At 56.0% G+C, this 24,885-nt stretch overlaps 1 protein-coding gene across 2 annotated transcripts in view; it reads right to left on the bottom strand.

Annotated features, from left to right (window-relative positions):
* Positions 1–24,885, bottom strand: part of RAB26 (RAB26, member RAS oncogene family) — a 49,799-nt gene that overhangs the window by 23,429 nt on the left and 1,485 nt on the right. For both annotated transcript variants that reach the window (XM_077317033.1, XM_077317032.1), the window contains exon 2: positions 24,554–24,664. In XM_077317033.1, coding sequence (XP_077173148.1) covers positions 24,554–24,661 — 108 coding nt within the window. In that variant the 5' untranslated portion in view covers positions 24,662–24,664. The remainder of the gene's footprint in view (positions 1–24,553; positions 24,665–24,885) is intronic.

Here is a 24,885-nt window from a genome sequence, read left to right as displayed (position 1 = left end):
GGCCCCGTTTCAATTCTGCTTCCTGAACGGGCAGAAAGGTTATCCCTTGCGTGGAGGAAGCCTTGGTTTCTCTACCTGGCAAGCCACCCAGGAAGGGGCTTGTAGAGTCCAGCCTCCCTTGCAGGGGGTGCAAAAGCAGCTCTTCAGGCGGCCCTCCTGGCGAAGGCTGCGCCCAGTAAAGGGGGAAGTAGGAAATCAATCAGGCAGCTGGGCAGGATTGCGGGGGAGCGGCGGACGCAGCTGCCAAGGCCGCCCCTGACAAGTCGGAAAGGGGGCCGCTGCCCGCGTGGGCCCAGGAGTATCTCTGAGTGCCAGGCAGAGGCCGGCTTCAGCGCACCGGGGGTCAGGGCCCGTCTCGGGGAGATCAATACCCCCAATACACTGTCAAAGCTGCAGAGATAATTACATGAACTCCAGAGGACTCAGTGAGTCTGCCAGCTGACTGGAGAGGCGTCTGGGGCAGGTTCGGGGCACGCTGCCCGCGCTTTGAGGCGGAGCGGGATCAGGAGCAGCCGGCAGCCAAAATCCTCTGCCCAGGTGTCCTCTTGCAGGCTGCCGTCCCCAAGGACGAAGGCCGCTTGTGGGAGGTCATCCTGGCTGCAGAGGGGAAAGAGTTCGGAGCAGGGGGTCCTCGACGTGGCGCCCAAGGGCACCCTACGCCTGCCAGCTGCGGCAGGTGCATAATTGAGCAGGATTTGAACTGGGGTCTCCCTGTTCCTGGCCTGGCCAGACCACACCAGCTCTTACACTAGCGTCTGGGAAAACAGGGGTTGCAGCGTTTATACAGCCTCCCAAGCCTGCAACATCGCCTGGATTAGAACTCAGTGCCAGAAGTAACGACGACAGACAACACAGCTACCATCTTCCATGTTAAGCCGCCCTCTCTCCTTTGGAATCTGAGAATACACAACTGGCCTGCCCTACAGGTGTGTCGTAAAGGGCGCTGAAGTCACAGAATGCCCGAGAGGAACGCCAAGTGTGGCTATTAACCGGGGAGCGAATCCTTGCGGCATGAAGCCTCCCTGCTCTGTTTCCCCTCTGCTCCTCCCTCTGCACAATGCAGACTTGCAGGGCCAAGTTGAACTTGGGGGGGGGGGCAGACCACCAATAGGGCCCACAGAGCCAGGGGGGCGGCTGCATCGCGCTTATAAAAGCTTAATTAAAACCAGACCCGGCAGCAGTGGGATTTAGCCTAATTATCACTGCCCTAAATTTGGTAGGAAGGGGGAAAACGGAGCACATAACGCCGATTAGAACCTCGGACGACCAATAAGCCACCCAGGAGCCCAGCGCTGCCGGTCCACGACGGAGACGGGATTTGGAGACGGTTCGCTGGATTGACACCTACAGACTCTGCTCACTTTGCAGCTCGCTGTCTCTGAGTAAGCCAGAGGCAAGCGACCAAAGCATCCCAAAATGCTCTGATCAGGTTGATGAGAACCAGTCCTCACGCTCACAAAGAAGAGGAAGAGTCAGGTTTTACACCCCATTTCCCACTGCCTGGAGGAGTCTCCAAGCGGCTTTGCCTTCCCTTCCTCTCCCCGCAACAGACACCCTGCGAGGGAGGCGAGACCGAGAGAGCTCTGAGTGAACTGCTCCCTGAGCACAGCACTATCAGGACTGCAACAAGCCCAAGGGTACCCACCAGGCGGCATGTGGAAGAGTGAGATTTACTGGAATCAAAACTCATCATCTCCAAGCCACAGAGATCAGTTCCCCCGGAGAAATGGACTGCTTTGGAGGGTGGCCTCCGTGATCCTTCTCTCCCCAGCTTCCACCCACCCCAAACCTCCAGGTGTTTCCCAGTGCAGAGCTGGTGGTACCTGTGGCAGGTAACTTCCAAGCATCGGCTTCCGAAATTCAGCGCAAAAGGGACCGGCAAAAGGGACTCCTTCGCCTCTGTTCGGCTGAGGCAGGGCTGTTCCGCAACCCGCTACACGGTGCAAAAATTAAAACTGCAAATCCACAGGGCACTTAAAAGAGTTAAACGCTTAACTAGTCGAATGCTTAAAACAGAGTGCAGCTCCCTGTAATAATCCCCCCAGGGCTGAGCCCTAAATGCAAGCTCATTATGGGTTTCTCAGAAGCCAACCAAGGGGAAAAATACAGTTCTAGCAAGCTCAGGACGGCAGACTTCAAACAGCAACCCTTACCCCCACCCACTGAGCCTAGCTCTTTGTTCTCCTGGCCACAGAGAAATCAGCTTCCCCCCCCCCCCCCGGTGGAGGGGGGGAATGGAGAAAGGAGGAAAGCTCCCAAGGGACTTGAGGCCTGGTGTCAGGAAGCACCATCGGCGCTCCATAACGGTCCCTGCACCCCTTTGGCAGCCTCTGGAGAACTAAGGTCAGCTCCCTTGGAGGAAAGGGCTGCTTTGGAGGGGGGTGGGACGATGCCTCAAAGATTCCCCTCACATGCTGGCAGGGGCTCATGGGGATTGTAGTCCATGGACATCCGGAGAGCCACCCTGCCTGGTGCACAATAACCAACGAGATGTTATTCTGCTTCCGTCCGCTCCACATAATGAGCCTCCAAGGCAACCGATTTCTGCACAAAACAGAACTCAAGTCCTCGGAAACGTGCAGCGCTCCAACAGCCCCCCCCCCGCCCCCGCCCCCATTGGCCCCTTCAGAAATGAGCTCAGCCAAGGACAGAACGGTCACAAAGGGCCTGTCGGAAAGGAAGGGAATTGAATCTCCTCGCTTCTTGGGCGGATTGAGAGGACGGGAGGAGGGATGGCAAGGTCAAGAGACTCCAGGCCTGTTTGCAGAGAATAAAACATGTGGCGTTCCTGGAGGGGGGGGGGGAATGATCCCTTCTCGGGCAGCTGAGTAACCTGCAGTCTCTCGCTTGTTCTCGATCCTTCCCAAGCACAGGGGCACGGCAGAGTGGCACTCTGGCCGCCTCTGGAACTATTTCAACAACAAGGTCCCCGTTACCCGAATTATCAGCCAAACGCCGGAAGCTGTACGGAACTCTGAGCCACACCGGGGCAGGAATTTCAGGGGGTTCAATGTCACACCGTCCCCCCTCCAGAGCACCCATTGGACTGGAGACAAGCTGGAATCGCAAGGACCCACCTGGAGGCCGGCATCCCTAGGGCCACGGGGCCCGACCCCGGCTGCCTCTAAGCCCTGGCTGGTTTTCAGGCTTAATTAATGGGAAAGCTTTGCGGTTAACTACTAAGAAAAAATACGATGCCTGTGCAGAAAAGGCTGAAAGAGCTGCCAAGTTAATTCCCAGCAATAATTCGGCTGTGCCTCCAGAGGTACCGCCAACGGGCCTGAATTAGTTATGCAAACCTTGTTATCCCTAACTGCATCTCTCTGCCGAGTCACAGGGGGATCTCCTCCCCTCCCCTCAAACAGCCCTGGCAGGACGCTGGAAGGAAGAAGCGGGGAGCAAAATTTGTCTCACCCCAATGGGCAAAGCCGTCCAGGAAGAGGCAAGGTCCCCGCTGCTTCAGAACATGCTGGGGCTCGTTAAAATGTGTACAGGGACAAACGGCTCCATCTGAAATACGTTCTAGCTGCCCGCGAGGCCCGGCCGATCCAAAGCCGCTGGGCCCCCGATTCCTCTCTTGGAGGGGTCGGGAAAACGTTTCACGTCGTTTCACCCCACGGTGGGGCTTCCAAAGCAAGCAAATAAATACACAAAACTATCAGCGCAAGCCGTGTGAACGCGCAGACACAGGCCAGGCACCTCTCAGGCTCACAGTATTGAGGGCCATCGTTTTGCCTGCACCATCATGCCCCCAATGGCCCCCTGGGATCCGACAAGGCAGGTAAGCCAAAAGGGGTCCCAGGTGGCCGTTTCCCACTGGGTTCATCCTGATCTCACCAGCTTGGGAGAACAGATGCTCCGTCTGTCCTAAGTCTTACAGGAAACAGCGTTTAAACAATGAACAGGCAAGCCTACCTGATCTGTCCAAGACAGTGCGCTGGGAGGACACCCAGGCTCTCCTTGGGACTGTGCCACTGCATGCACCATCTTACTAAGCGTGGCAACTCGGCACCCATCTGAGCTACTGGGCCCTCCGACACACCAAGACTGCCTGAATCGCACCCAAAGGAGCGTCTTAAGGGAGACGCCGGCCCACGGGGGACGTTGCACGGTTCAGTTCTCTCGTCCTGCCGTGATCACGCTGACCTCTTGGTCACGGCCTCGGGAGGGGGAAATCTGTGGGAAAGAACCAGGTAATCGCTTCTAATAGCTTCAGACTTTCCCCGCTGTGGCCGCGCACCGGAGAGCAATCAGGAGCCAGATTAATCCCATCACAGGATTAAGCCTGAAGGGAGATCCCGTGTTACACTCCCCAGCTGGCCAGACGCTCCCACCAAAGTAGCCAGAAACTGTGATGTGGCTCTTCCACACACCCCCTCCCCCCAAAAAAACCCCACAATCTTTCTGCAGACAGGCCAGAGAGTCTGGTGCATGAAGAGCCACGGAATTGTACAGAGTGGCTTGAGAGACGGAGGCAATTACATTTTCACCGGGGGGGGGGGGGAGCCCTGAAAGCGCAGAATGCAGGGGGCCCCTCCCAACGCATTGTGGGAACAGTGGGGCTTGGGGGCCATTTGGAAGGCGAGGAGGAAGACTGCAGGGGCATCCCAGGGCAGGGCTCTGAGGGACGAGGGAGGGACCCTGCTAGGAGGTATGACTGTGCTCCCTACCTGCTCTGCGTCATCACAGATGGTCTTAATTTCTTTTTTAAAAAAGAGCAAGGCCTTCAGAGAGGGAGATGAAAGCGAAGCCGAAAACGGCAGGCCCCAAACAGGCATTATTCAAATGAGACTTATAATTAAGGGCTCTCTCGTTCGTTCGTTCGTTTGGCTGGGGGGGGGGGGGGGGCTGTTTTGCTTTTCGGAGAGGCTGTCTGATGTTGCATTATTGATCGAGCCCCTGCGTAATGACAGCTCCTCCCAAGCATATGAATCCCCCCCGCCCCCTCCTCTGATTTCTGATGGGGCAACACTCCCCTCCTCGGCCTCAAGGGCTGTTCAATGGGAAGACAAGCCACCCTGGGCCTTGGGGGAGGGGGGGGAGAATGGTGCCCAGCCCCCCAGGCCAAAACAGAGGCTGCCGCATATGTCTCAGTCCCCAATGGGTGGGTGGGTGGGTATGTGGGGGGAGAGGTACCAGGTTGGCACAAACTCAGGGGAGCAGATGAGGCCTGGCGGGGGTGGGGCCGCTCTCTGCACCAGAATTCACCTAATGAGCTGAGCATCTCTAACCCGATTGGTGTGACGGCTCACGGATGAGAAGGCTGAGAATTCCCACTGGGAACCCAGTTCTGCTCCGACTTGGAGAACCTGGCACACACCTGGAAAACATCTCTTGCACCGACCTACCTTGCAGGGTCCTTGAGAGGTCGACCCAGATCAAAATTAGGGAGGTATTATGCAAAGAGACACCAAGAAGACGGCGCGGGGGGCAGCGTGGCCCCACAAAACATTCCTTCGGCCCCGACGGAGTCAAAGGGAGGAGGAGAAGCGGCCGCCTGGTGCCCTCCTTCCGACAGAGACCAGCTTTTCTGCAAGGAGAAACACGCCTGCCTCTTCCCCAACTCTAGCAGCTATTGATTTATTTATTCCCCGGGTGAGTTCCACATTTGCACTCTGCAGCTCTAAATAGAGCCGCACAAAATATTTATTACGCAAACCTCCCAAGCAGAGAAAATGCAGCACAGCCCCCCGGTCCCTTCAAGCTCCCAGCCCCTTTGGACTAAACAGAAGGCTCAGAGACGGCCCCCAAACTCCACTCTGCGGGGGGCACAGGCCGGCCACAGACTCCCACCGACCGCTCAGTCGCTGCTCTGCTCCCACAATCTGGCTATCTGCACGGGCAGAGCTTCCTTGGCCTCCTCCTTCTCAGGAGAAGGCTGCCTGGAAATAAAGCCACTGAGCAGGGGAACCTGACTGCTTTACGACCCAAGCCCAGGGACTGTCGCCCTCGGAAGAGTTACGGGACCTGCGAGCTTTTACTCCCACCTGCCCCATCCGGGAGCCTGCAAACTCCTCGGACGTATACGCCTGAGCCTCTGGCAAGCTTTTGGCCTCGCCGCTCCCTAAAGGCGCCCAAGTCCTTTGAGAAGTCACAGGTGGACGCGGGATGCGACCTTCTGGCGGATCGAGCCTTCAAGGTCAGCCTAGCCTGCTCAGACCTGCAGCAGCTCTCCTGGGTCTCAGGCCAAAGTCTTCCCCGTCACTGTCTAGGAGGACCGCTTAACTGGTGATGCCGGGGATCGAACCGGGGACCTCGCCCTTGCCAAGCAGATGCTGTGCCGTCAAGCCACAGTTCCTTCCCTAAGTCAAAGGATAAAAAAGTCAGGATTGGGGGAGAAATAGCTCAAGCACGGGATGAAGGAGGAACAAGAGCAGGTCTTCCGACCGAGGGAGGCATTGGGACTTGCTAGGGGCAAAGGAGACCAATTTACACAGGAAGTCCCCCCAACCTGCCACTCTCTGGCCCTACAAACGGTTCAGGGAAGGAGGGAAAACACACAAGGCCGACCGGACGGCTCCTCGTTTTGGGGCTTGCCTGGGATTATTTCCGCTTAATCAAAGCCGCTGATGCAATATCCCTGGCAGATCCCCAAGTTTATCCCACAGGGTGAAATAGATTGGGGGGGGGCACATAATTAACGGGGAAACTTGCAAAGAGCCAACACGCTGATAATTAGTTAATGATTTTCATTTAGGGAGCCAGCGGCTCCATTTCACCAGAGCTGCTGACCGGAAAAAATAGCAGAAACACCAGAGAGACGTTAAGGTCAGTTTGCCCAAAGTGTGATCTGGGGAATAGGACCAATAAATGTGTGTATTCAAAGAGACTTTTTTTTAGAAATACAAGACCTTAATTGATTTTTACTTCCTACTCGTGTTTTCTCCCCGAGATAAATGAACAGTAAAACAGTCACTAACTGAGAGCAATGGTTGTGGAATGGACCACCATCAATTAATCAAAAATGGGAACTGAAAAATGCCCTGCTTGTTAGTATATGGCTATAATCAGTTCTGAAATGGAATATGAATGGAAGGAGATAAAATCTGGAGATCGCTGAACTAAGCTGTTCTTCTGAGGCCAGGCCAGCTGTCTTCAAAAAGGTCAGAGGGAGAGGAACAAAGAGAATTGGTAGCATGTAACTGACAGGAACCTTTTCCAACCCACAGGGTTACATGCAGATGTTGCAACCAAAGAGGAGGGCAATGATAGCCTCTCCTTCCGAAGCAGTGTTTAGCTCAATCTCATGATCAGATCGGTGTCAGATTGGCTCAAGCTACACTTTCCTGTTTGTTCGCTCATCTGCCCTTGCGGGTATTTGTATCTGCCAGAGCTACAATGGCCCCCCAAATTAGGCCGTATCCGTCATGCTGTCTTATTCGAAGACCCATCGGCACTTTCTGGTTCGTGTCCCTGAAATTTCATTCAGTCCCAAACAACATTCCCTTTAAAAATATCTATAACAAATCTTTGCTACCTCTTAAACGAGGTAGGCTTGGCAACCGACCGGAGGAAAGAAACCCACGCAGCGATTCGCAGGTCTAGAAAACAAAACCCAGAGGAATAAATAACTCACAAGGCCACAGTTCGGACGCTGCCGAGGAGGAGGTGGCGCCTTCCTTTCTATACCGGTTCTCCCGGAGGGCCAAATCCACAGGTAAGAGCCGGGCCCAGCCAATCACAGAGGAGGAAAACAAGCGGAGGTGATTTCTGCAATTGAGCTCAGCGTCTGATCTGACTCTCTTCAGGGGCACAAGGTCTGGCAGGGGGCTCACCGTTCTCAGTGCAATCAGCAGACTGGGAAAAAGCGAAGGAAAACTGGAGCCGGGAGAGAGCGGACATGGTTAGCATTTTGACTACAGAAATGACTGCCGACAGAGATCTTGAGGGTGATGTTAATGCCGCTTTGCCAACCTCCAGGACGGATCAGATCTCCAGTCGACAGAGATCAGTCCCCCTGGGGGGCAGCGGCTGCTCTGGAGGGTGGGTCCTGCGGTGAGACCCCCCCCTCCCAGATCCCCAGGGATTTCCCAACTTGGTGTTGACCTGAGGGTAATGGGGGAGCCGCCCGCGTGCCAAGCAGATGGATCCTCTTCCGACTGGGGGACACCGAGAACGGGCCCAGCCAGCCCACAAATGACCGTCCTGCCATTTGCAGGGAAAAGGAAGCTCTCCGTTCTCCCCCCCCCCCTCCGAGGCGACGGCCCCTTCCCTCCTTCCCTGCAGACTCATTCTCCGGACGGAGCGGAGCGTGCCGAGGCAGGAAGTAGGAATGTTCATGAATACTAATGCTTGGACCGTGCACTGCCCAAATGTCAAGATACGTTCTAATTAAAGTGCGCCGCTTTGATCCTTCTGAGGGCCCTTCCCCCCGCCGCCCCCTCGGGAATCACAGAGCCAGGTACGTTTTCCGCAGAACGGCAGGGGCAAGCTGGTTATCGGCTCGCAGATTTGTCGGGGGAGGCAAGACGCCTTGCAAGGATTCTGGGATTGCCAAGAACCTTCCCGATCGCCTCTTGCAGTTCACACAACGCAAAGCGCCTTCCAAGGTGCCGATGCCCCTCTCCCTCGGGCGGGCGGGCGGGCGGCCAGGAACTGGATCCCACGTCCACAAAGAAGGATTCTTTCTTTTTGGACGCAGGCCATGAAAATACTACGAAAGGTCAGCTTAGCCCACGCGTGACAAGCTGCGGCAGCCTTCCAGGCCATTCCGACGGCTTCCCGGAATTCGCTTCCCTGCCTGGAGTCAGACATCTGCTCATCCGTTCCTCGCCCGCTAAATGAGGCCTCCGCGACTGAACCAGACGGGAGGGCTTCTTCGGCGCTGCATCTGCTGCGGCACGATTTTCACAGTCAGTTTTTTAAAAAGGAATCCGTTGTCGCCGGCGTGGCGTTGAAGAAACAGCCTCCGTCCTTTTCCTCTCCGAAGCAGACCCTGGATAGGCAGGTGGAGAGAAACGTCCCCCCCAAACGGCCATCCCTCCCTCCTGGTGCCCATGGGCTTCTCTGCTCCCAGGCCCTCCACGACCACCCACAGACCGAGCCACAAAGAAGGAGAACGTGGCAGGCCTGCCACGCAAGGACACCTGCGGGCCAGGAAACATTTTTAGGGAGGCGGGATGGTTTTTGCAGGCATCGTCGGTGTGGCCTTGTGAACACACATGCACACGTACACCTTTCGCCTGGCAGGCTATGCGCAGGGGTTCAAGCACCCTTCTCCACAGCCACTGGGGCAGGGACGGTGTTCTGAAGCACGGAATTCTGACCAGCCACGGGACACAGCAAGGAGCTGCCGATTCCGCCCAGGGACACGTCCCCCCTCCCTGCCAAGAAAGAATTTCAGAATGGAAAGAACAAAATGAATGGCGTGCAAAAGACCGACCCTCCCTCCCCCTCCGGAGTTGTCAGCCCTCCACGCGCGACCCTACGAGTGTCGGGGGAAGAAGGTGGCGTGGAGCCTTCTCCACTTGCGGGCGGGGCTGTCAAAACAATCTCAAGCCAGCCGGGATCCTTCCTCGGCGCAGAAGGGGAGCAGCAGGGCCCTGCACAGACGCCCGTCAATGTGAAACACCCGTGTCAGACACCGCAAACCTTAAGAAGCAGGATTCGGCAACGGCTGTGGAGGACAGCCAAGAGAGCCCACCAGTCCTTGGAGCCACACAACGCTTCTCCCCCCAACGGGGCTCACAAAGTGTTAGGAAAAAAGGGAAGTGAGGAGGAGGAGGAGGAGGAGGCAAGCTGCCTGGGCCCCCACTGACGGAAAAGGCAGGGCACGAGGGGATCAAAATAAACCGGGCCTGGCGAAGGCACAGAATATTCTGCACCCCTTTGGACCAGGCTCCTGCAGGCTGTTTCTCGAAGCTGAACGGCTGCCTACCCAGCGGCCAGGATTGGGGCCAACTGCAGGAAAACCTGGGGGTTCATCAGCCTTCACCTGGAAAGCAGAATTTTCTAATTAATGTTTGTGAAAAAAATCTCAGGGAGAACGCACACAGGCGCCGCAAGGAGACAGCTGTTGCTAAGGGAACTTGGAAGAGAGAGCCTAACCAAAGCTCCACGGCCCCCCACCCACCCCCAGGTGAATGCAGTGCGGAAGGCAAGCAGGAGCTGTGCTGAAACCTGCCCAAAATCTGGGACATTCAGCCGGTGCCGATGGGGAAGGGCCCCAAGGCAGAGAAACAGCCAGCTTGCTTGCGAAAGCTCTGCCAGTCCAACCCCAATTGGGCCGCAGGTAAAGGGCAAACTGTGCTCAGGCACAGAAGCCCCCCCTCCCCCCCAGCACCTGCTGCTGCTCGGCCCCCGTTCGTTCCAGCATCACTTTGCAGGATGCTCATCCGAGTCCTCCCGAGACGGAGGCCGGCCGTGCCAGGAACCATCCTTCGCAGGCAGCCTGCGTCCCCAGAGAGAGTCGCTTCCCCAGGCCGCTCGGAACGGCTGCCTCAATCCTCGGCTCTGCATCTCCTGGACCGGTGCAAGGGGAGGGCGCAGAAAAGGGAGAAATTCACCTTTCGAAAGGCTCTCGTCTGTGCCGGGGAGGCCCGGAGAAAACCGAGAAGCCAGAAATCTTCACCGCCTGGATGAAATGGGAGCCCTTCTCCTGCAAGCCACAAAACAGCGTGCGAAAACAAAACAGAACTGATCCGAATTCAAGAGTTTCTTCTCTGGGCCGGAAAGGCAGAGTCCCTGACAGCCAGAGCCCCAGAAATGGGGGCCAGCGTGGTGGGGGACTCTGTCCATTCTCAGAGGCACTCTTACCACCCCCTGGCAAGCACAAAACAGAAGGGGAAGAGCAGGTATCCCGTCCCCACCTGCCACAGACGAACCCACACGTGAAGCTGCCTAGAACAGAATCCGACCCTTGGTCCGTCCAGGTCTCCCCGGGCTCTCCGGCAGAGGTCTTCCCCTCCCCTCCTGCCTGGCCCTTTCCCCTGGAGATGCAAATGGGGACTGAACCCGGGGCCTTCTGTGTGCCAAGCAGAGGCCCTCCCCTGCAGCTCTGCTCCACACAGGTCCCCTGTTAACGCTGCAGGTAGCCTGCAGATAGTTCCCAAGACTCTGCAGGCAGCCTAAGGGCCCCCACAGCTGGCACCATCTGCATGAGCCTGGCTTCTTTTTTAGGGAAGCTTGGTTCATTAGGCACCATCAGCCCCCCCCCCCCACCCGCATTGTGCCTCATTAGGATATCCGTCTGGGGGCCTTGTCTGTCTAAATAAAGCTCTCTCTCCAGAGAGAGGCCCACGTTCCAGCACCACAAATAACTCTTGCAAATAGGTGTCAAGACAGCAGGCTCTGCCAGAGGAGAGCACCGAGGAGAAGGAAGGCCTGTTACACCCCGCTTTTCTCTGCCCGAAGGAGACTTGGCCATCACCTTCCCTTCCTCTCCCCACCACAGACGGCCTGGGAGGGAGGGCAGGCTGAGAGAGCTCTGAGAGAACTGGGACTGGCCCAAGGTCACCCAGCTGGCTGCCTGAGGAAGAGGAGTGGGGAATCAAACCCCGTTCTCTGGATCAGAGTCCACCCCTCTCAGCCAGGACATCACTTCCTCAGTCGTGGAGAACAGAGCGGAGCAGAGAGGTCTTCTGGGTGAGGGGAGCAGAGGGAGGTCTTCCTCCTCCTCCTCCTCCTCCCCCACAGCCTAAAGCACGCCGGAAGGAAGAGGTTGGGGTCCCACCTTAACGATTTCATTGCCAGGTGACGATTCTCTTGAAGCCCCAAAGGAGAGATGCAGAGCAGACCAGAAATGGCCACTGTGTGAAACAGGATGCTAGATGAGATGGGCCACTGCTCTGACCCAGCAGAGCTCTTCTGATGTTCCAGAGAGGAGGGCAACTGGGTAAGGGGGCGAGGCAAGGAGGGATGCCCACCTGCAGGTGGGGCCTGGGTGCCTCCTGGGATTACATCTCCAGACCACAGAGATCAGTTCGGGAGTGGTCAGGGTGACCATCTCTGGGTTGGGAAATCCCTGCAGATTTCTGGCAGAGCCTGGGGAGAACAAAGTTTGGGGAGATGAACAAGATATAATACTCTGGAGGTTCACTGTCCAAAAGAGCCAATGTCCCCAGGAGACCAGCTGTATCCCCAGGACAAATTTGGAGAAAGGCAAGCTTAGCAGAGGGGTCTGTGACAATCTAAAATCTGGGCTTGGCAAGAAAGCCCAGAGATTTGTGGAGAAGCCTCTCCTGTTTCCGCTCCGTTTCCACCTCGCTGGGGGGTTATGGGCCCAGTGCCGTCTTTGAGCCGTCACCCTCTCCCGGAGCCAAGGAAAAGCCAAATAAATTTCCCGCCCTTTGCTCCCAACCCGTGGAGCTGAGAGAGACAAAGGCTTCCCCACTCATCGAGCTTTTGAACACAGCTCCACAAGGTCCAGCGAACAAGGCTGCCGCTTCGGGAGACTCCGAGCAGGAGAGCAGGGAAGCAGGGAACTGAAGCGGTTTCCATAGCAATGCCGATGCAAGCAAAGCGGGAAGGAGGAGAAGCGTCTCTTCTCCCCAGTGAGATGTTTAGGTGTAGAAACACGGTAGCTGGAGAAAAAAGGAGAAGGGAAGGAGGAAGGAAGGCAGGCAGGTAGGCCTCAAATGCCAAGGAGGAACACTGGTGCAAAAAGGGACCAGGAACCTCCTCAGACTGGCAGCCCCTCTTGACGGTCTCAGGCTGGGGTCTTACCTGCCGCCTGGTCCTTTCAACTGGAGATGCTGCCGGGGATTGAACCGGGGACCTTCTGCCTGCCAAGCAGAGGCTCTGCCCCTGAGCCAGATCCCCTCCTCACAAAAGGTCAGGACCAAATTTCACAGGCCTAAGACTTCACGTCTCACTTGGATTTCGCTTCTCCTTTACCAGGAACGGACTGAGGAATCTTGGTTTTTCAGCTGGATTTTCCTCAAATGGGCTACTCAAATTTCCTGAATAGTATTGTTGGGGCCCAGATTTCTACACAGTGGCTTTGTCTCGTGTTATTTATGTCACTGAAGAAAGGGAGGGTCACAAAACTGCGCTCAATACATTCCGAAAATGAGCATGCGTCCCTTCACCTGAACGAGGTGAGAGATCCAAATGGTAGCCGCAAGCCTCCACGTCACACAGGTCTCTTCTCCACAGAAAGCACCTCCTTGCGGGAAGAGGAAGGTTCCTCTTAGCTACCGTTGCAGGCTGCCCGGCCGCGGCTGCCTCTCAAATCACTCCCGATTTCTTCAGGCAACGATCTGATGCTTAGCCAAGGCTAAAAATACTTTGTGCCTTTCGTAGACTAATAAAGGTCGGATGAATTATGTTTCTCAGCTTCGGAGACAAATCGCTCAAAACGGGAGCGAGAGAGAGAACGTGGGAGGCCGGGAGGCGCCCGGAGGGAGAGCTGCTCACAGGCCGGGGAACGGGCATCACCGGCTGGTGGCATCAGGGGAGAGCACGCTACAACCAGCGCTCTCCGATCTGCATTGGCTCCAGACCAAACACGGGCTCAGCTTCAAGGTTTTGGCACCCTTAGTAGCCTGGGGCCATCTCATCTGCAGGACCACCTCTCCCACCGTCTGTGCGAACAGCTCTAACAGGGCTGTGGCGAGCCCAAGGCCACCTTGGCTGGCTGCATGTGGAGGAGGAGGAGGGGGGAATCAAACCCAGCTCGCCAGATTAGAAGCCCCTGCTCTTAACCACTACACTGCACTGGCTCTTCTTCTTCATCCCCTCTTCTTCCTGCCATGACGCCGCTGGCTACCTCCCCTTCTTTCTATCGAATCACGCCTGTTTCACGGCCTTCCTTGCCAGCTGAATCAGAACTCAGCACACAAGCTGCAGCGGCTCCCTCCTGCCCTCAGCGGCTCTCTCGTGCCCCTCGTTCCCTCGTTTCCTTTCCACGCAAGCCGTTCGCACGCAAGAACGTGATTGTGTGAAGCATCATAAGCATCGGGGAGCCTGAAAGGCAGCACGATCCAAAGAGGAGCAGAGAGGGAAACGGAAGGAGCCATCCTAGGCCTAGTCGTACTTGCCTCTCACAGACGCCACGTAGGAGGCGTATTTCTTTGGACCGAAGCAACTGAATGAGAGGACCGGAGAATTGGTAACTCCAGCGGAGTGACGGTCCCGAGTAGCTGCGGAAAGCACGGCTGTTTTGGCACACACTCACTTGCTTCCTCTGCCGCAGCGCCTGCTTTGCGGGGTGGGCCTCCTGAGGAGATCAAGGACGCCGTCTGCAGATGGTGCACAAAGGCATTGTTCAGAGGGGCATTTTTATAACAGGAACAAGGCAGCGGCAGCATCGAACGAAGGCAGCTATTCTGCTGAGGAGCACATGTGTTCTTTACCGCCGGCTTCTGTCGTTCCATTGCTTTCTGTGTGTCGCTTACTGGCGTCTCGCTAAAGGGAGGCTTTCGAACTCCCGTCCCCCCATGAAGAGGCTCTCTGAAGGGAGAGGATGTTTGGGAAAGCAGAAGGCAGCCGGAAAAGAGGAAGACCCAGCCTGACTCTACCCAGGAAGCCACAGGGGTCCTCTGTTTGCAAAGGACGACCCTTCACACACACACACCATCTACCAGGCCGGGTACTTTTTGGCACGGATTCTAATTCTTGCAATCCTCATCGTGTTGCATTGCTTATTGCAGGGGGCCACACTGTGGCTCAAGGAAATGCAGACTGGCTGGATTGTGAAAAGAGGGGGGTGGGCATCCTAATCGAGCGGTCAGCCCCTGGGGGGCCTGGAAACCAAGACTTCTCCTTGAAGATACTTCGAGGAGGGCAGTTGTAGAACAAGTCTGCAGTCGAACAGCTGGGTTCCAATCCAGTGGGAATGAGGTCAACACGATTTTTGGGGTGTCAAAGTCTACCAACAAAGGAAGCCTTGACTCTCGAAAGGTGATACCCCGAAAACCGTGTTGGTCTCCCAAGTTCCCACTGAACTCAAATCTTGATATTCTACATTGACCCTTTTTGGGATAAATGAATCCCTTTCGGCATCATCGGGACCTTGGGCAGGCCAGACGTAATCTGAACTGAAAGGGAATTAAAGGGGAGGAGGGGAGCCCTAGCAAGCAGCGGCCAAAGCGTCCCATCCCAGTGGCAGAGGCCCCCTCCCCTTCCCGCCATCTTGCGCAGGAGGAGGACTTGCATGATTCCAGGTTCCGGGTTGCCCGGTGGCAGAAGGTAAACAAGCACTTGATCTTTAGACCGGCAATTACCATAGAAACAGGGACCGCAAGCGGCCGGCTGGAAGCGGAGAAGGGACAGGGGCACAGCAGCGGCCAAGAACAGGCAGGCCTCCAGGCAGGGATTGGGAAAGGAAGGGTTTGCTCAGAACGGGAGCAGCAGGTATTCAAGCAGGAGGCTTTTGGGCGGGGGGGGGGGGGCACGGTTCAGTGGCAGAGCAGAAGGCCCCAGGTCCAAACCTGGCATCTCAAAAGGACCGGGCAGGTGATGGCAAAGACCTGAGACCCTCGTGGGCGACTGCTGGACTGAGCAGGCGATACCGGCCTTGCTGGACCAATTCTCCGATTCACTTTAGGGCATCCTTGTGTGTGTTTTGGGGAGGGGTAGAGCGTCTGCTGGGCAAGCAGAAGACCCCAGGCTCTATCTCCAGTAAGGATCAAGTCTTGGGTACTGGGAGCGGGACCCTGGGGAGCGGCTGCCAGCCTGAGCGGACAACGCCGACCCAGGATCCCTTCAGTACGAGGCAGGTTCACACCTCCTGTGAGACGGATAATCGAGGAAGCCCGTCTCAACTTCAAGGAAGGAGGGCGAGAGGCACTTCTTCTTCTTCAGCACTCCACAATCAGCCAAAATTCTGGCGGGTTTTGAAGGAAGCCGAAATGAAATCAGGGGACCCGCCCCCTTTTTACTCACAGCAGGGTTTTTTTTTTAATTCCTTCCTTTCCTCCCCAATAAAAAAGCCTTCTTTTTGTAACCAAACAGCCTTTCCTTCAGTAATTAAATGCCTTAATTGCTGCTAATTGGCGTGCCCTTTCTATTAAAAAAAAAATCTCAGGCTCTCTCTAGCAATTATCCTCGCGGGGCTGTGCCGGGTTGGTTTAATCTCTTTGTTAAAAAGGGATTCTCAAAGAAATGTTATAATTGCTAGCCTCAGACAAAAGGGGAGGGCATAGGCACAAAGAGAAAAGGCGCATTTGGGGAAATAAAGGTCCCAAAATGAAAAGAGCCAGTGGGGCAAACGTGGACCTTTCCCTTGTGTTTCCCGGGATTCTGTGCCGGGGAAGGGATACAAATCCCTCCATGAATAGAAGAAGTAAACAGAACATGCTGTGACATCACAGCCATCCGGCCAATGGCTAAGGCAGGAGGACGGGGTCAAAGCCAGCCACAGGGGAGCCACTTTTAAACGCTGTGTTAGGTACGCCTCTCCTCTCCACCCCTCCATCATTAAAGATGGGGCCCCACATCCAGCCCCACGGCCAGTCCCAGCCCATAAGCCGAGCGCTTGTCTCTCTCGCACGGATCGACATCACCGCCCGGTTCCCAAGGAGACGCTGATGAACGCGGCACGTATTACCTTAACGACAGCCAATTCTGTCCTTTAGCTATTTGAACCAAATGCTTTTAGCTGTCATCGGAAAGGAAGAAGGAAATCGAGGAGCGTTTTCCTCTCTCCCTCCCTCTTAACAATTTGAAAGCCAGCAAAGCACAGCCTCGGGAAGGAGCTGCAAATTTGCAGTGAGCGCTCTCCTCCTCCTCCTCCTCCTCCTCCTCCGTCCATCAAGGAGGGCTAAATGGCAGCTTCCCATCGGGAGACGGCTGGCCTCCCATTACGGGAGCCGAGGGGCAGTGGCGTAGTCTCCCGTCCAAGTCTGAGTCCTGCCAAGTTTCCGAGAATCCGATGGTTAGGACTTACATGGCAAAGCAACGCACACATTATATGCTTATAAGGATATAAAATATGTAGCCAAGTAGGCAATCCCCCTCAATACTAGGACCTGTTTTCAATCCAATCCATCGCAGCTGGAAAGAGTGCAGAAAGAGAGCTCCGTCACATCTCCACGGAAAGCACGATGCTCGCGTTCCCGTCAGAGATGGGAAATCGTTTGGCCGGCTGCACCACAGTCACATCCCTTCAACAACAGCTTTGCACAACAGCCAAAGCCTCTCCCTATGCTATTAGCCACCTTCCCGACTGCGGTGCAGGGAGGGGCGGCCCCAAAATCAAACCAGTCCATAAATGACGGGGCAAGCCAAATCCTGGGGACCTCTTGTTGGTGTGTGGCAGGTTAAGGGTGCCGGTCTGGGCAGATCTCCTCCATGATTGCAGCTGATCACTCCCTGGACCGAAGTTTTGTGATGGCAGGGCCTGTGCAGATCGTGTTGCTGGGTGTCGGGCCTTTAGTGGAAGGGCAGCTCTCTGTTTTCAATGGTCTTCCTAGGAAATCCGAAGAGACCGGACGACCCCATGCCAGCTTCCCTTCCAAGAGGCCAGGCGGGGAATACTCGTTCCCCAAGGCTCCTGGTTCTTGAAAAAGTATACGTAAGCCTCAGGGCCACACTAGCGGCTGCGCAAGACCGCCAGAGTTGGGCGGGAGAGATTAGGCCAAGCCGGCTAACCCAGGTCTGCTGGTCTCCTTGGGGACAAGGCTGTCAACTCCAGCTTGGACATTTCCCAGAGAGCTGGGAGTGGAGTGTGGGGACACCCGGAGGGGGTATAATGCCACGGACTCATCCCTCCAGAGCGGGCTCTGGTCTCCCTCACCTGGAGATGCCGTAATTCTGCCACTTGCAATTTCCTTCTTGCAGTGGCAAGAAACCCACGGAGGCTTTTAGCAGTCAGCCAAAGAGGGAGCGGCCCTCGTGCGCCGCATTCAGCGGTAAAATATCCCTTTTCTGTTTGCCGGGTGTCGCCTTTCAGCAGGCGGAGTTATTGCCGAAATCCCCAGCCAAGCTGATTGAGGGTCCGGCTTCCCGTTGAGGCAGGAGATCCATTTAGATTTGTGCAGGGCCGACAGTCTGAGAGCGACTAATGTGGAAAAAGGTCCCGGGCAGAGCCTCTGCGACCCGCTCTGGCAGCTCCTGTTGGTGTCCCGCTCCCCATTTATCATCGTAACGGCATTGCTAGAGCAGCCTTGGGCAGACAGGCAGACAGGGCCCCTGGGAGCCCAAGGCAGGCCAGAGGAGCCCCTCTTCCCAAGGTCCCCGGGTGTGAATCGGAATTCTCCCTGGGGTCCCGCTGGGAAGGGGCTGGGGAGCACAGCCCCGCTCTCTCCAGGTTGTCTGCCGTGGTTTGGCTCTGCCTGGGATGGAGCCCCGCTCTTTGCTCCCCCTGCCCAGCTGCACTGAACGCAACCGGAGAGAAATATCACTGTTCAGATCGAGGGCTGGTCTTGACATAAACAAGACATTAAAAATAATAATCGGGAGCCGCAGGAACGAAGACGGGGGGGAGGGGGGGCTGACGGCAACATCCGAAATCTCACTCGAGGAGGAGAGAGAGAAGCACGTTTGCCAGAATTCACCCAGGAAAGAAAGAGTGGGGGCGGGATGGAGGCCGAACTCCAGGCGGGGCCTGGAGGTCTTCGAGGACTGCAGCGGGCCCCTCGGCCCCCAGTTCCCTTTGGGGAAAAGGAGGGCCACGGGGTGCCCCATTGAGGTCCTTCCCCAAACCCTGGCCCCCAATCGCCAAGCATCTCCCAACCCAGACCGGGCCACCCCCGGAACCAGAGAAGGAAAGACCGGGGGGCTCGTGGCTGGAAAGTTCGTCCGGAAGCATCCTAAGAAAGGCACTTGAACTCTCTTCCCTTCCTGAGACTTTCTTGCCAGTAAAGATTCCACACACAAAAAAAACAGGCACAAGGTAAGAATTTCTCTCCTTTCTACCCACGGCACAGAGCAGGCTGTTTTATTCACGGCATTCATTAGGAGGGGGAAATATTCCCCCCAAGTCCTTCTCGCCAGCTCCAAGTGTGGGGGAAGAGCAAACGTCACATTTTGGGGGGGCTGCAATTATGAGCCCAAAATCATTCTCGTTGCTGCCTGCCCTTTTTAAAAGCACCTCGTCCCAGAGGCATTAGAATTTCAAATCCAGGTTCGTTTACCTCCCCAGGCACGGATAAAGTGACACGGAGAGCTCCGGGTGCTTTTTCTGCTGCCGCTGACAGTTTTGACATAACAGTGCGTCACCTCGGAGCACAAACAGGTACACGAGAAAAAGAGGCGAAGAAAAGAAAAAGGCAGAACTCCCCTGTGGGCAAGGGCAGAAGACGGTGGCAGAAGATCAGCCAACACCAGCCAGTTCCACCTTGACGGGGGCTCAAGGGTGCAGCCGGGGTTTCTGCACCTGTGGCCACCCTGCAACGCAAAATTCAAGCTCCTTCAGAAAGAGAAAAGAGAGATGAGAGAGAGAAGGCGACTATCTAGACCAGGGATGGCCAAACGGTGGCTCTCCAGGTGTCCATGGACTACAATTCCCATGAGCCCCAGCTAGCATACAATACATGGTGTTCCCCAGCTCTTATCTGTACAACAGCCCTGTGAGGGAGGCGAGGCTGAGAAAGAGTGGCCCTTGGCAGGGGAAGCTGAGATCCTCGGTCCATCACACCAGATGAAATCTCCCAGGGATTGCCGGCCCCATCATTCTGCAAAATGTGAAGATTGTGCACCCTCTGTCTGATTGACAAGCCACCGAATGCAGCTTCTTTTAGCACAAAAAAAACCCTGGGACTTTCTTCTTTTTTAAAGTGCAGAGAGTTCCCAGCAGGGATGGCGGTGAAGAGCTTGCCTTTCGCGCAGAACGTCTGTCAGGGAGGCGGCCGCGAGGCCCCGGAGCCGAGGAAGTGGCAGGCAGGCCTTAAGGGAGCTCATCAGCCTCTCGGAAGCTACAAATTAGACTCTGTTGTTATTCTTGGTGCAGGAAATGCTGCGAGGGGGGGCTGGGCCCAGGAAGATCCTCTTCCCAGGGGGCACTTTGTTTTCCCACTCTCATTCCTTACACCGCTGCACCCTTTACAAGTCGCACTAAGCCACTCCAAGGCTACTATAAACACAGTGAAAATATTAACCACCACTTCACGTTTATGCAAACGTGCTAAATCAGTCCTCCACACGCCGCACCAGGGCTCCTGGGAGTGCTGAGAGAGAGAGGTGCTAGCAGGCACTCAGAAATAAATTAACTGACTGTTTCGGCAAACCCAAAGTAACCCTTAGAGGAGGTTGCTGCCGCATCTCTGTATGATGCACCGGCTTGCTTTCTTCCATTCAGCGCCCACTGGGGGCAAGAGCTCTTCCCCTGACTCTGATCTGAATTCACCTGTACCACTCCAGCTGCTCCTGACGCAAAGCGAAGAGAGATGTCCACCTTCCGAGGAGGCTGCCCGCTGTCCTCTGCATGAATCCCTGCTACGGTCTCGCCTCTGTCTGTGTGAGAGGCACACCAAGAACAGCATTTTCTCCAGGGACAGGAGAGGCTGAATTCTTTTGTCATATCTGAATTGTACATTTGCTGCATCTCCAAGGTCCACCCAGGAGGGCAGCCCATGACGTGCCAGGCTCGCAAAGGGAACCAGGACAGCGTGGTTGAGGCTGAGATATCAGGGGCCTTGGGACTGGTTCTCCGCAGTGCTCAGAGCTGGCGGAAGAAGCTGAAACCACGAGGCTGGACATTAGGCTCCCAATCGCCCAAGAGCTCACACAGGCATTACTCATGCAGTCCCTACGTCAGCTGGGCACCACCAGCGCTGGTTTCACTCTCCCGGTCTCGAAAAGGACTAGAAGCATGCTCAGGATCTTAAAATTAAAACGCTGCCGGCCTTTCCAATCGGCCTCCGGGCTTCACTATGCATGCACAGCTGCCGGATTCCTCAGCGGAGAGAAGCCCCAAAGCGACGGCCACGTCCGCGGCCTTTCGGTGGTATCACGAAATTTTGGGTTGTCTCGTTTTTGCCGCAGCCCATGTCGTTTCTCAGCGCCGGTGATGCAAAAAGCAGCATTGAAAATGTGTTCGTTTTAGCAGGAAAAGTCCGGCGTATGGAAAGAGGAAATGGCGCAAAGCCAAGAACTTCCTGTTTCAAGACTCACGAGTAAGAAACAAGTTTGGAACGGCCCAGAAGCCGACAGCGCTGGAAGAGCAGCCTGGCCCCTAAATGCGAGCCCTCCATGCGCACGCACGCACACACGCAGAGCCACAGGTGAAGGAGCACCGTCCTGCCACTCCTGCAGGCTCTGAGCCCCAGGACTCCCTTGACAGCCGTTTCTTGGCTACGGAGACGTTTGCCTTTGCCCGGGCAAATTAGCCATTCCCGGAGCGCTTCTGGCGTTTTGAGATCCATCCTATTAAATCAGACAGGAACACCATTTTGGTTCTTCTCCGGTAATGAATAATTGAAGTTGTTGTTGGGAGGTGGTGAAATCCTCAGGCGCCTGTTCCGGCAGTGTCAAATCGGCCAGAGGCCGGCTGCCTTTCGTCCCTCAGATCCTGCTTGCCGGCCCGTTTGTTCGTGGCGGCTGCGGAGAGCCCGCACTCCTTCCCCGTGGCGCACCGCAAGGGCGCTGCGCACAGAATTGTTAAGATCTTAAAGCGGAAAGTGATGCGTTTGAGGAGGGCCTGATTCCCTGGTTCTTAGGAGGAGGTTATCAGTAGCACCAAGACCAAGGCAAGACCCCCAAGTCCATAAACAAAACCTCTCCAAGCACCAGGGGGTTGGACTGGATGACCCATGAGGTCACTGCTACGCACAGGAAACCTTGAGCACATGGGAAAGGCACAGGCAGGGAGAAAGACCACAAAAGAAGGCCGGGAGCCAATCACCGGCTCTGTGCTCAAGGCTGGGAGGATGAACAGACCTTGGAGAGGTCACGGGGATCGGCCACAGCATTTATCTAGCGCTTGCAGCATTGCTGTGCAATCAAGGACACAGCCAGGAACACAGTCGTCCCCCCCCTTTCTCCGCATCAGGTCGCCAATCAGTTCTGCAGATAACATCTCCTGGCAGGAGCACATTTTAGGTGAGTTGGGCCTGATGCAGAACATGCCCAGGAGCAGATCTTCACCCCCACCTCTCTCCAGGAAAGAAAAAGATGGAAAAACTATAGAGGAGGCCAGGGACACACACACACAAACACAGAAACGTATCTGGGAGCCATTTCCGTAGGAGGGGAGGGCTGATGCGATCAGAGCGTTCTGCTTTATCAAGCAATTGATTTATTTATACCCTTCCTATCCTGCCCGTGTACACTAAGCAGCATTCTGGGCCAGCTCACGCCAGAACATAAATGTGCAAAATGAGATTAGAGGGGGAAGGAGAAGGGAGCAGAGAGAGCTTAGAGAGAAGATACGTCTCTCTCTCTCTCTCTCACACGCAGGCACACAAAATCCAGCGAGATAATCGGGACCCACTGGAGCCCTTCTAGCTCTCAAGGAAGCTCCCAACAAGACCCCCTTGTCTGCAAGTCAAGACTCTTTAAGGGAGGCATCCTTTGGGGACCCAGATGAAGTCGCTGGTTTGGTGCAGAACAGCATCGCCCCTCAAAAGCGGGACGCAGGTTGGGCAGTCATTTGGCGCCTCTGATTTATGGCTCCGTCATGAGGACACCCCCCCTCCCCCCCGAAAAAGTGAACGTTAAAGCAGCGAAAGAGTGACAGCCAATAGGAGCAACTGGTGACCTATCAAAATTCTGGCCCCGTCTCCACTTGGAGGCAGCGGAATAATTACAAGGACACGCGGGCTTGATAACCGCGCACTTTAATTAAAACGCCTGCCGTATCTTGGTGCTCCAACAGAGCACGTTTTCCAAAAAGGCAGTCCTCGCCGGACAACGTGCATTTTTGAAACCCCATTTGGGGGGAGGGGGGGATAGAGGCGGCGGCAGCAGCAGCTCAGGGATTTCAGGACAGGCAGGTGGTGCCCGATCTCTTCCTTCTCCCAAGCTTCCCATGAACCCAAACCGACCGCTGACAAAGCAGTCCTGCCCCTAGCAGAACATTCCTTGCACAGGCTCTGAACAGCCCCACAGAGCCCCCCCGGGAAGAAGCAGGCCTGCACGGCGTGGCCAAGGTCCAGGTGAAAACCCCCCTCCCTCTCTGCCGCGGCTTTTCCAGGGTCGGGTCAAGGGGGAAAGAGGCGTCATCCAAGGCGTGGCTCTGTCGGTTTTTGCAACCCAAACTGAAGAGGACAGGCGATCACACAAGGCCCACAGTCGAGCCAACCCCCCCCCCCCCCCCCGCTCTCTTCAGCAGCGACGGCACAGCCTTCCTAATCTCGGGAACAAGGCGCCTGCGTGGAAAACTGCAGCGGACCGTGACAGAGGCTTCCAAATACGTATCCGGACAGTGATGTAATTTAGGGGGATTTCCTAACTTTGTTGCTTCAAAAAAGGAGACCGCTGTACCCCGGGTAGGTTTGACACCTGCTCTGCGCTTCAGCAGAGAACGATAATCTCCCACAATCCCCTTTTTCTTGCTCTCTAATCTCCCACAATGCCCTTTTCTTGCTCTATAATCTCCCACAATGCCCTTTTCTTGCTCTCTAATCTCCCATAATGCCCTTTTTAAAAGATGCCAGCATCTGAAAACACCCAGACTTTTCCCTTTCGCTTCCTATTTTGTAGGACCAGATTTAAGACGCAACGTGTGTGTTGACCCTGCGGAAATGTTTTCTTCCCCTGACCTGAGGAGACCCTGGGCCAAGCCCACAAGAGTTCTGGCACGGTTCGCTAAGGTGTTTCTCTCCCCCACATGACCCCTTCTGAAGCAACCCATTAAAGTTAACCCCTAACCCTAACATGCCAAGGCCCACGAAGGCTGCCCCTGAACGGCCCGTTCTGGGTTCAGCCTAACTGGACTTTTTAAAAAGGACAATGGAGCGTGTCCGGAAGGTCCCAGCCCACCGTGAATTTCTCCTGCAGGGAATAGAAGCAGCACAGCCCTCCCTTCCAAGGGGCTTTGGAAAGGACAGCAGATTTTCACCCCCTCTCCACGATCAGAGGGAAAGAAAATCCAGAACGGCACGGCGTCAGTCTCTGAGCTAGCGAGCGAGCGCTACGGGGCGAGATATTTCCCCTGCCAAGTGACAAACCTCCAGCCAGCAAAACAAGGCCAGCTGGGGGGGGGGGGCAGAGAAGACAAAACCCGAACCGTTTCCCACTCGGGAAAGCACAACGGCACCCACCCCATGATGCGGTCGACAGAAATGATCATGCGCCTCCACAAGCTCCCTTCCGGACGCAAGAGCGAGTCTGCGCCTGCTGACTGCACAGGCTGGGAAATGGGTGGGTGGCCGGCCGGGCAGGGAAGATCTGACCCCCTGCTTCATGCAGGATAGGCCTCTGCCTGAGGGCAGCCAGTGAGGGGGAGCTCCCCACCAAAGGGGGTGCAGCCACGGCTCAGCAACTGACCCCCTGCAAGTCCCAGGCTCCATCCCCGGCACCTCCCATTAAGGCCATCTCAGGAGGTGGATGTTGGGGACTATGTCTCCACCCGGGCCCCTGGAGAGAGCCGCTGGGGCTCAGAGGAACCGGCACGGCCGTCTCGGCAGAACTGGTGGCGGAAGGCAGCGTGGTGTGAATTCCGTCCCCAGCTCACGTGGATTCCGTCGGGCCGGGCATCAAGAAGGAAGGAAGCTCCCCGGAGTTGGCTTACCCTGAAGTCGATCCCCACCGTCGAGATAAAGCTGCCGGCCAGGAAGGCGCCGTCCTTGAACCGCACCAGAAGGCAGGTCTTGCCGACGCCGGAATCCCCAACCAGCATCACCTGGAGAGGAACGGAGGAGCACCGCGGTGAGGACCAGAGGCGGGCCAGTCACAGCTCTGCCGGAGCTCTCTCAGCCTCCCCTCCCTCACAGGGCGTCTGTTGCGGGGAGAGGAAGGGAAGGCGATTGGAAGCCGCTTTGAGACTCCTCTGGGCAGTGCTGTTGGGGGTAGGGGGCACCCGGCTGCCCCAAGGGCCAGAAATTAGATCTTGGCTTTCACCCC

The sequence above is a fragment of the Paroedura picta genome, chromosome 17 (assembly GCF_049243985.1).
Source record: "Paroedura picta isolate Pp20150507F chromosome 17, Ppicta_v3.0, whole genome shotgun sequence".
Classification (NCBI taxonomy): Eukaryota; Metazoa; Chordata; class Lepidosauria; order Squamata; family Gekkonidae; genus Paroedura; species Paroedura picta.
The sequence above is the reverse complement of the archived record's forward strand: the minus strand, read 5'-3'. Positions and strand labels throughout refer to the sequence as shown.